We start from the raw sequence: 12,282 nt of genomic DNA on the forward strand, positions 1-12,282 counted from the left end.
CACTGTACAATCTGATTTGCAACACTGCTATATGGAATAATTGCAATGATGAAGATGCTGACAGAGAAAACAGTGACAATAACTCACTTGTGATCCCATCTGGGGAGGCATAACAGGTCTCATCATTGATGCATTAGCAGGATTAGCATTCTCCATTTTTATATCAAGTGTTTGACGCGTCTGATTCAAAAACTTAAGAGGAAGCAACAGTTAGCAGAACTACATCAAAAAACATCAAACAGATTTCTTTAAAACACAATTTATACTACAAATACAGGTAATGTAGAATCATCAAACGAAACTGAAAACCTGTGTCTCATCAATTATTCTGAAAAGAAGACTAGTAGAACATAAAGATATGAACCTAAGCATTTATTTTCAACTTAATATGCAACAGAATTACTAGGAAAAATGTAATTCAGGAAACCATCACCAGCACTTGGGATCTCAGAAGTTCTGAACTGAATTGAAGACAACAGAAGAGCAATAAGGAATAAATATGTTTGCTCAGAAATAACATATATCATCAGATGCTAAGTTTAAACAATATAATACACTGTCTTAATCCTTTGCTACAAGATAAAGGTTCTCTCTTCAGGAAGGTGCTATAAATTAACTAAATTACCTGCTGCCCCTGAAGCCTCTGTTGGAGCTGCATGCGTAGTTGCTTTGGCGTATTTGTTCTTGGCCTCATGACATTTGCTCGAGGATGCATACTTTGCATTGGAAAATTGCTCTGCTGATTCATCTGATTCATCACAGAGTTAAATGCTGCCTGTTGGCCTTGCATGCTACTAAAACCTCCTGGCATTGCTGCTCCCTGTCCCTGGTAGGGTTGACCATATATTGGAGGCTTCTGGTCAATCATTATTGTAGATTCTTGCCCATGAAAGGATTCTTGTTTGGGTTCCAAAGCTTGCCCCTTTAAAGAACACAGAATTTTCAAATATACTTTACACAACACAACAGCATATTAAAGATATTAAAAAGAGTTATACAAAAAAACTCTGCATTTTTTAAAACTGGAGGGGTTGTCTTAACCTAAACTCTGATATACAAACTGAATTATCAATCAGATTTGAGGATAGTCGAGAAGAATTCAAATCTTTTGTGCAAAAGTATACTATAACTTTTTAAAAGTTGAGTCATGGCAACTGGGCTTCTTTCTTGCTAGGCTGAAATGTTTCACTGTTCATCCAAGCAGCTTCTTCAATCTGAGGAGAGTTGGTAGGATAACCCTGATATATCATCCACATTGGTTTCACTTCCCCCTGGTCTGAATAGGCTCGTTTGATGACCAAGACTATTCATTTTGGACTGAGAGGATAGAGGTTTGGGAGGCCATACATGTAGAAACTATAGAAAATAGAATATAGAAAAGGCATATAGAAAATCCCTCACTGAACGGGGGTGGGGGTGGGGGTGGGGGGTGGAGGCCTTAGATGCAATCTGTCTCCTATTTATCATGATGCCCTTTCATCGGTCCCCAGAAGGATTAGGGACAAACACAAGAAAGATCACTGTTAAGGACTGTCAACTACCCATAACAATGGGTGGAGAAAGACTGCAGGGCCTATTCAGACTAGGGAGAAGTGAAACCAAAGTGGAGAATATATGAGGGATCTCCTACCAAGTCTCCCTAGATTGAAGAAGCTGCTTGGATGAGTAGTGAAACATTTCAGCCTAGCAAGAAAAGAAGCCCAGAGTGGTTGCATAGATCAGATGGGAGGGATACAAATCAATCAATTAAATAAATAAATAAATAAATAAATAAATAAATAAATAAATAAATAAATAAATAAATAAACATTTCAACCTAACAAGAAAGAAGTTCAGTTGCCATGACTCCAGATAACCGCACCTGGATGACTGAGAATCTTGACAGATAGAACTTTTTGAATACTATATTTGATGGAAGCATATGATAAGTTAAAACAAAGAAAAACTCAGAATAGTGTTTCTTCAGACTAGGGGCTTCTGACAGTAAGACAAACCCCAATGTCCAAGATCCTCAGGTACCTGTGCACATTCAATCCTGGGTGAAACTATGGCAAGGCTAAATATTCTTTTCCAGAACTAACCAAAATAGTGACAGTAAGAGCAACGTGGTTACCATTACACATCCCTTTTGCATAGTCGAAGGGGAACATCCTCACAGATGGATCATCCCTCCCACCCTCTCATTTTCTTCATGAGGCAGCATTGTTAACCAATCACACTGATTCAGAACACTCATTAACAGGTTGGATAACCCTGAAAGTTCAGTCTCTTCTCCAGCTGCTTAACACAAGGAACTCACAAAATCAAAAAGCAACACCTGTGCAAAGGAGGTCAGAAGAAGTGAAAGACTCACTCTGTCTCCTTGGGCATGGGGTAGGGAAGGAGACAGTCCTCCTTCACGCACACAAAATTTAAGTACCAGTGTTCCTTTTTCATGTAATTGGGGAGAACATCCCGGCAAAAGGAAATTAACTAAGCCCATAACACTCAGGGAAGGAAAGAAGGCCAAATATCTATCCTTTGAGAAGGAAACAATTTAGTGCTAGGGCCCGAGGTGTTCCACTATCTACCATGATATCCAACTAGCAAAGGATGCTTCTATGGAAGCAAAGAAGTCCATTCTGTAATGTTGAATAAAGACCAAACCTTCCACAAGCTGCCTTACAGACATCTTCCAACAGTAGACTAGTATTAAAGGCAACCACAGTGGCTGTGCTCCTGGTGGAATGGGCAGTGAGTGACTTAACAGCTTTATGCCACTGAAGCTTTTAAGCCACCTGACTAGGTGGACTGTGACAGCTTTCTCCCAATGACAGTAGACTGCAAGGATACAAAGACTGAAACTGTCTCCTAACTTGTCTGCTTCTATGTGAATACATGTCTACTATAACCGGAAATAGATTCGAAGTTTCCTAAGCTACTCCTATCAAAACAGAATCCATCACCTGTCAGACACTTCTGAGAATCCAGTTTCACTTGATCAGAACTGTTAAATTATGACCACTACGATATCACATCACCTCAACTACACTGTAGAAAAGACAGCTGAATATTTAATTATAACATAGTAGAAGCACAATTAAGAGGAAATGGTTCTTAGATGAGAAGCATTGCTTCATTTTTTTTAAAGGAACCATTTTCTCAAAATAAATTTTCAAAGGGGTACTGCAACACCTTGTTTATAGATGAGATCTGCATGACTTGTAATACAGCACACTGAATTCAGCTCACCATTTTGATCAACCTTTTCCTTTACTCCCACCCCAGAACAGTAAGAAAAGTAGACTACAAGAAAAGCAGATGGTGGGCAGGGTTCAGTTTTGAGTTGGAAATTGCAAAGACCTAAAACTACTATATTTTTCACTCCACAGGACACACTTCCCCCACAAAAAAGTGGGGGGGAGTGTGTGCGTCTTATGGAGCGGATACTGGCTTCCTGCCGCCACCATCGCCAGGGAGCGCTTCCGGATGATGAGCTGGTTGGGGTTGAGGTTTTTTTTAATTATAATTAATTCTAAAGAAAACAAGTACAGTGGTGCCTCGCAGAACGAGCGCCCCGTTTAATGACGAATCCGCATAGCGATGCGGATTTTGTGATCGCAAAAGCGATGTTTCCTATGGGGAAAAATCGCAAAGCAATTTTTCCCCATAGGCTCCATTTTCCCCCAGCTGACCGGCGGGTGCTTCGGAAGGAGCCCTCCCCCGCGGTCTCTCCAAAGCCAGTGCCGCCCAGCTGGGGGAGAAGGCTTTAGAGTGACTGCAGGGGAGGGTTTTCTCCGCCGTCTCTCCGAAGCCAGCGCCGCCCAGCTGGGGGAGAAGGCTTCGGAGCGACCACGGGGGAGGGTTTTCTCCGTGGTCTCTCCGAAGCCTGTGCCGCCCAGCTGGGGGGAAATGGCTGCCCGCAGTGTTTTCATGCCTTGCTTACCGAGGCGGCGAAAATGGTGGCCGGATAGGGGATTCTTCGCTTACTGGTGAGTTTTTCCCCAATGGGTCACCCCCGCATAGCGAAGAATCCAGATAGCGACGTTAATCCTTGAATGGATTAACATCGCTATGCAGGGCACCACTGTACCATATTTTTCGCTCCATATGCCCCCTCCCCACTGCCAGTCTTTTTTTACCTTCCCAACCCAAGCCCGACAGCACACGGAAAGAAAACAGGATTTTATACCCGGCCAATCGAGACAAATCTTCTTTGGCTTCCTGCCGCCACCATCGTCACCACGCCGCCCTTCTCCTCCCCTTCCAGGGCAGGGAGCGCTTCCTGATGATGAGCTGGCTGGGGCGGAGGTTTTTACATTCTAATTGATTCTAAAGAAAACAAGTACCATATTTTTCGCTCCATATGCCCCCCCCCCCACTGCCAGTCTTTTTTTACCTTCCCAACCCAAGCCCGACAGCACACGGAAAGAAAACAGGATTTTAGGCCCGGCCAATCGAGACAAATCTTCTTTGGCTTCACGCCGCCGCCATCGCCACCACGCCGCCCTTCTCCTCCCCTTCCGGGGCAGGGAACGCTTCTGGATGATGAGCTGGTTGGGGCAGAGTTTTTTTCCTTCAAATTATTATTATTTACTTATTTAATTTTAAATTAGGTGCGTCTTATCATCAGGTGTGTCTTATGGAGCGAAAAATATGGTACATAAAGAAAAAAGACTGCCCAAGAGGGAAAAAAATCTACACTGTATTAGAGCAAGAGTGTACCACAATTTACCCATATATTCTAATGGTGCTCAACCAAGCAAAACAGCATTTGTGACTTACTTGATTTACAAGATCAGGAATTCCCAAGGCTCTGTCAATTTCTTCAAGGCTAGTGACATCTGTACTGCTCAACAATGTGTGTAGTTGATCTAAAAGGGCCCTTTCATCGCTTTGGCCATCAACACTTGGAGCAGAATATAAGAGTTCATCCAGGGAATTTCTAAGCAGCTGCCTAGGAAAGTCAAGCGTTTCAATACTAAGAATATTGATGAGAGTTTACATATGTCCTCATAGCTTCCACTATTCAATAAAAGGAAGGCTCAACTTCCTCACCACATACAACAACAACAACATGGAAATACATTCAATGTTATTTAGCTAGTGAGCAAGATCTCAAAACTGAATGGCCTACTGTAGTCGCAACCTAAGTCACAACTAGAGTAGGCATATTTGAATCAATGGAACTTACAGAGGCGTTGCCTTACCAAATCTCTGCTGATTCAAGAGCCTAGCCTACTCTAGGTCAACTTACCAAACGAAGCCACTGAAATGTTAACCCAAAATACACTTCAGTTTGTTTTCTTATACGATAGTTCTTTAAAAAGAAAAGAACATAAGTACCCCCAGCTTTCTGTCCAATACTTCACAGAATGAAATATACTAGAAAGTATTTATTGTGTGGCAATTTTACAATGTATTTGAGTCTTGAATGATTTGAGATGGTCTGAATTTGAGTGTTTTTCTGATTCCTCAAAATGTTCTGATAATATTTGACCATGAGGGGCAGGAATAGATACAGTTAAGTTAAGTAGCACTCCATGAACCTCATATTACCTGTTTTGTGAACCTCGAGAACCTTGTTCCATGGGTAGCACATTATCAGGCCATGTGTTTGGCTGGTTAGATGGGCCTGGATGTCCATAAGGATTTCCTCCCATACTAATATTAATCTCATTTGGTCCTATAAAATAATGTTTTGCAATTAATTTTTAGCCACTCAACAGCAGAAGGCAGTATTCAAAAATCAGTACATTCAAAAAGGATCAGTAACATTTTAAAAGATAAAAATGACAACAAAACCATTATACATCTATTTTAGCATTAAATAAATTGGCCTGAACTCTTACTAATAACTGATAAAGACTAGCATGAGACTGTGCCCTAACAGGTGTCCACAAGGATTTTAGAAGTTGGGCACTTCAACTTTCGATGTCATCACTTGGAGGAAGCACCAAGATTCTCCCACAGTGAACTCAACAGCAGTGACAGAGTAAGCAGATAGATTAAATTATTTAGTCTAATAACAATAATATTCTAAATTAGTTACAACTGTTGATCATCAGGATTTAACTGATTGATCTTTAGATCCACATATTCATTTGCAGAAGAGTTAGACACTGAACAACCACTAAAATAATCTCAATGAATACTCCTAAGTGCCTCAATGAATATTTATTGATAATACTTCAAGATTTTCTGAAGCACTACCTTATTTCTTTAAAAAGCACTGTACAAGGATAGATCATTATGACAACATATTTTTCAGATTAGGAAATGGAAAAAGTACTTTCACTGCTAAGTTTTGAATTTGAAGCTTTGTCAAAGTCATTAATACTTTATCAGCCCATACTTTATCATCAGCTGTACATAACTAGCTGCAGCTCACTACATGTAGAATCATGAAACTACCCATTGCTGGCCAATACACTTGAGGAATTTCTGCTGCCTACAATGTTTATAATAGAAATGGTGGTTTCAGTAAATAACCATTAACTTACTTGGATGAATCATCTGCTGTTGGAGCATGGATCTGGTGCCAGGCATGCTATTTGATCTCATGGGCAAACCAGGCATGGACCCACCAACTGAAGATCGAGAAAGAGAAGAGGTACAATCTACTCCTGGCCTTATCATTGAACCAGAAGGTGTAGGTTCCATCCTGCTCATTTTTGGGCTTTGTACACTCCAATCACCTGCTGAGTGCTGACCCACAGGCATATTTCTGTTGGATCCCCCTGCAAAAAACACATTTACCAGAACATTCAACCATACTTTAAAATGAAAGCCACAGTTTGAATGTTCAAAAACACAAGTCTCTATGTGTGAGGTGTATATATGCTTCCATTTCCTACCTGCTCAGAGCTCAAAAACCCTAAATATAATGGCATCTAGAGGTAGAAAGGAACAGCTTGTCTAAAATTTGACAGTTTTTCACACTAGACTAATAGCTGATGCAAATGGCAGTTTGCAAATCTCTATTTCAAAATATTGCATCCAATTCACAAATGCTAAATGACTGCAAAATAGCCTTTGTTTTCAGACATCAAATCTAAGCTATAGTAAACCTTTTAGGCTTATGTGTGAATTGGATCAAATGATCTCAGCCAAAGTTAGCAAAATACAATTCTAGCCATTCTTCCTGTACCTATCAAAAGACTGTGGTATTGTTAAATGTAAAAAAGAAAACAGAGAAGAAAAAATCGAAATCAAATTGACAAACCCATATTAGCACCAAAGTTTTCCTGGTTTTCAATCATTCTTGGACTGCCACCCATCATGTTTTGCTTCTGTAATATGGACAAAGCACTGATATTCTTTGCTGGTGTGCCTGAACCCATTGATATAGGGCTGTCTAAAGATATGGCTCTGCTGAAAGGAGGACGAGTGGTCTGCACAGATTGAGGACTTCTCATACCTGTTAAAAAAATTAGATACAATTGTCACTTTAAGCCTAAAAATAATAGTAGCTCCTTGTTAAGTTAAAAACCAACAGGAAAATAACATAACCCAATCCTAAACAAATATTGCTGCTGGGAACTAGGGAACGATAACAGAAATACAATTATATTTCCATAAATCCAAAGTGGTGTACCTTTTTAGAGCACAAAGTGTTCTATAAACATACATCTATTTGAGTGTATCATGATTCAATTCAGAATTTCCAGAAACAGCATAAAAGATAAACATTGGACCTAACAGTTGTTGTGGGTTTTTCGGGCTCTTTGGCCGTGTTCTGAAGGTTGTTCTTCCTAACATTTCGCCAGTCTCTGTGGCTGGCATCTTCAGAGGACAGCACTCTGTGCTCTGGTGTAGTTGGCTTGGGAATGGCTTGGGAGTGTGCTCTGGTGTAGTTGGCTTGGGAGTGGGAGTGCCCAAGCCAACTACACCAGAGCACAGAGTGTTGTCCTCTGAAGATGCCGGCCACAGAGACTGGCGAAACGTTAGGAAGAACAACCTTCAGAACACGGCCAAAGAGCCCGAAAAACGCACAACAACCATTAGATCCCGGCCGTGAAAGCCTTCGCGAATACATTGGACCTAACACACTACAAACAACTTAGTGGGGTTCATTGGTTTACTCATCAAAGCTGACAACTTTGACGATTTGTGTGTGTGTGTGTGTGTGTTTGTGCGCATTACAAAAAAATTAAAGCTTATATTTTTCTAAAGTTCACAACCTGTGAAGAATGTGTGCAAGATAATTACAGTTTATAGTAATTACAATAAGCAATACTAATTTAAAGGACTAAGCATCACTTCTCAAGAAATATAGTTTAAATATGCATTTAACAATGCCATTAATGTTAAGCAAAAAATTAGATCTAGTCCAAGCAAAGTCTTTACCCAGTGGTGTACTTCCTTGGCATAAGGGTTGCTTATTCCCCATATTACTTCCATTTGTAGATACAGGATTTCCACAAAAATCTGAGCTAGTTAGGTCACCTAAGATTGCATCTAAATTATCCACCAGATCTCTACTCATCTGAAAAGAAAAACAAAGGTTTACAATTTAATTTCATCCAGTCAGTCAGGAATTCCTTACACTCAGGAATGTAAAAGTGGATATAATCCCTAAAATATTATGACTTTGAAAGTTTCTGTATTCTTTATTCATGTGCTTACGTTCAATGTGCTCAATTTAGACAAGGAATATTTCAGAAAATGTATCTGAATATATTAGGGCCAGCATTTTTGACCCCTCCTTTCCTTCAGCAGCCCTCTCCAGGGCCACAAACATGCCCTGGGTTTTTTCTAGCCTTCCAAAATAGTTTTTAAGTATGTGGAGGTGCAGGAGGGATGTAGTATTTTCTTTTTCTTTTTTTGTTCCAATCAGAGGTTTATTACAGTATATACAATTTGTTTCATCTCATCCTATTCTAACACAATACTGATCTAATCTTTTCTAATTAAGTCAATGTAGATTCAATCCAGGTGTAAAGCAGTTCCCATTTGTTTTCCTCCAGTTGTTGTTCTGCCATTTAGTGCATCTGTCAAAATGTCCATTTCTGCCAGTTCTCCATCAGGGTTGAACTACAGTTCCTAGAACACCCTACCTAGCTATTGTTTAATTATGCAAGTCAAGGGGAAGTTGTCTGGCCCTCGTTTGTCTTTTTTTTTAAGCATTTTTATTAATTTTATCAACTAAAAACAGATATGCAATATAAATTAAAATAGGAAAAAAGAAAAAGAAATGAGAACAAAAAAGGGAAAAAAACCCAAACCCCACCCCCTTTGAGGACAGAGATTCAGACCTCATTGCATCCCAAATTTCCCAAGTTTCCAGAGCATTGAAAGCGAAAGAGGAAAAACAAAGTCCATCAATCATTTTGCCCTATCTTCAGATCTGTCCCTGGGCCCAAACATATATTAAGTTCCAACTTTGTTTTGCATAAGGGATGTAGTATTTTCCATCTCTTGCTATTGCTCACAGAAGCTACTTCTGCAGCTTCAGTGACAGCACTAGTTATCACCCTAGGTATGCAATGCTGATCAGACAATTTCCTTTTTGGAACCACTGAAAACCATATACCTAATTTGTCATATGGTGTTTTAAAAATAGGTTGATCTTCTAACAAAATTATTTTAAAAATCTATAAAATGAAGACGCCTAAAGATATGTTCTTTAAGAAATCATTCCATTGTTTCTCTTTCAGGAAGTAATGCTTTCCAGGAGTAACTCCTACTATGACATGTGCATACAACATTTAAAAACAAAGTAAGAATAGTCATGTTGCAATGTTAATAGCTAAAGAATTAAATTCTCCAGACATAAAACTTCTTTAAACATAGCTTTAAAAGCATTTGATATATTGTTATTTTGGGGGTCAGGTAACTTTATTTTTTCAGAACTTCCCCCCGCCCCCCACACACCCCTCTAACAGTACAAAGAATTATAGAATAATGGAGTTGGACGGAGCATGTAAGACCAGAGTCCAGGTTCCTGCTCAATTAGGAATTCACATCAAAACATACCTGACAAATGGTCATCTAATTTTCTCTTTAATTCCTCCAGCATTAAAGCACTCACCATTTCTCAAATAATTAGTTCATTTGTCATATTGCTCTATCAGGTAGGAAGTACTCCCTGATACGCAACTGAAATCTGGCTTCACATATATTGAGCCCATTATTACATTTCCTGCACTTTGGGATGCATGATAACAGATCCTGCTGCTCCTCTGTATGACAATCTTTCAGAACACAGCCAAGAAGCCCGAAAAACCCACAACGACCAATCTTTCAAGTATCTGAAGAGTGCTCTCATATCTCCCTTTAGTCTTATTTTGTCAAAGCTAAGCATGCCAGTTCTTTCACCTTTCCTCATAGGGATTAGTTTCCAGTACCTGATCATTCTTGTTGCTATCCTCTGAAATCATTCCAGTTTGTCAGCATCCTTTTTAAAGTGTGGTGTCCAGAACTGGATACAATACTCACAATGAGGCTTACCCAATGCTGAACTAGTACTTCACAGGATTTGAGGCTATACTACTGTTAATGCAGCTTCAAATGGTATTTGCTATTCAGCTTGTGATCTACAATAATTCCAAGATCCTTCTCACTCATAGAATTACTGAACCAAGTATCCCCCATCTTGTAACAATGTGGGTTTTTGACCCTACGTGTAGAACTTTGTTCTTATTCCTGTTAAATTTCATTCTTTTCTTTTCAGCTTGCTGCTCAAGCCTATCAAGACTCTTTTTTAGTTTTATTTCTGTCTCCTAGAGCAGGGTTTCCCAACCCCTGGTCCGTGGCCCGGTACCAGGCCGTGACCTTGGCAGGACCGGGCCATGGAGACAGATCTCATGCCCCCCGCACACACTCTCCAAACACACGGCCACCTACACATAGGGTGCCCTGCACAGGCCCTGCCCCCCCAACCAGTCTGTGGTTTGGAAAAGGTTGGGGACCACTGATTTAGAGTATTAGCTATTCCACCCAATTTTGTGTCATCTGCAGATTTGATATTCCCTGCACCTCCTCATCCAAGTCATTCATAAAAATGTTGAACAGGACCAGGCTCAAGAGTAAATCCTGTTGCACCCACCCCTCCTTGTTGCTTCCTCCCAGTTTGAGAAGGAGCTAATGACAAGCACTCTCTGAGTATGATTCTGTAACCAACTATGTATGATAGTTGTTCTATCCAGGTCACACATAATTAGCTTGCTAATCAGAATATCATGGGGTACTTTGTCAAAAGCTTTGCTGAAATCAAGATATATCATGTCGAGAGCATTCTCAATGACCACCACTGTTTCATTATTTGAAAAAGAAGGGTGTGTTTTTTTTTAAGCGAAAGCTTGTACAGTATCTTTCTACTTTACACTGGGACACTTACCTCTTCAGTGGGTTCTGCTTTTATTTTCATCTCCTTTTCTTGACTTGAAGTAGGAATGGCAGAATTACAGCACTGTCCCATCTTATCATCTACATTTTCTACCTTAGGTTTAATATCTTTTGAAAGTAGGTCTTTTCCATCACCTTTGTCAAGCAAGTATCTAAGCAAAGCATGGTTCTCTTTCTTTTTAGGACTCATTTGTTCCTGTTTCACAACTCCTTCTCCACAGGAAACATTACTACTGTCCTGGTATGTATCTTTGCCAGTTGCTTCAGCTGTGATTTTCGCTACTTCTGCTGGAGAATTACCATTCCGTAGCAATTTATGCAAAATCCTATGCTTTTCTTGCATATTTGATGAAGACACCCCACCAGATGTAGAAGAGGAGACACCTGATGAAGGGCTTGTAGCATTGGGAGAGGGCTCTTTGCAACTAGAATCTAAGGGAGAATTTGACAGTGTTGAATGTCCTCGATCATCTGAAGAACAAGTTAGTAACTGAAGAAGCTTTTTATGCCCTTTGCTTTCAGCTGGTCCTCTCTGATCAGAATTCTCAAGGCTCTCCTCTTTGCTATCCTTGTTGGTAAGAGAATCCCTGCTGTTTGACTGACACTGAGAACTTTCCACTTGTTCACAAAACATGCCAGGAGGGCTTTTTGAGTCCTGGTTTCCCACTTTACTTTGTTGAGAAAGATTCATACTTGGAGAACTGTCCAGTTTGGGACCTGGTGAAGAAAGCGTAGACAGAAGTGAAGTTCCAACTCCATCACTAATGGCCTGAAGAGCACTCAGTGAGCTGCTTGAAAAACTGCTGTTGCTAGTATTATTGGCAGGTCCCATTGGCGAGTGCACACCTACAGGAAAATAGCAACCTTATTACCATTTAGAATTTTTTCAGTGAAATGCTATGTATTTCGAAAAAGACTATTAGATACTTTCAAAAGCAGAGTAAAATGAAGAAT

The 12,282-nt window shown here is 40.0% G+C and overlaps 1 protein-coding gene across 17 annotated transcripts in view; it reads right to left on the reverse strand.

Annotated features, from left to right (window-relative positions):
• The window catches only part of NCOA3 (nuclear receptor coactivator 3), a 126,004-nt gene that overhangs the window by 14,530 nt on the left and 99,192 nt on the right, over positions 1 to 12,282 (reverse strand). For all 17 annotated transcript variants that reach the window (XM_072996882.2, XM_078392664.1, XM_072996883.2 and 14 more), the window contains 8 exons: positions 11,321 to 12,174; positions 8,329 to 8,467; positions 7,205 to 7,399; positions 6,483 to 6,719; positions 5,539 to 5,665; positions 4,765 to 4,936; positions 626 to 922; positions 88 to 192 (listed from right to left, as the gene is read on the reverse strand). In XM_072996882.2, the coding sequence (XP_072852983.2) occupies positions 88 to 192; positions 626 to 922; positions 4,765 to 4,936; positions 5,539 to 5,665; positions 6,483 to 6,719; positions 7,205 to 7,399; positions 8,329 to 8,467; positions 11,321 to 12,174 (2,126 nt within the window). The remainder of the gene's footprint in view (positions 1 to 87; positions 193 to 625; positions 923 to 4,764; positions 4,937 to 5,538; positions 5,666 to 6,482; positions 6,720 to 7,204; positions 7,400 to 8,328; positions 8,468 to 11,320; positions 12,175 to 12,282) is intronic.

The sequence above is a fragment of the Pogona vitticeps genome, chromosome 4, assembly GCF_051106095.1.
Source record: "Pogona vitticeps strain Pit_001003342236 chromosome 4, PviZW2.1, whole genome shotgun sequence".
NCBI lineage: Eukaryota > Metazoa > Chordata > Lepidosauria > Squamata > Agamidae > Pogona > Pogona vitticeps.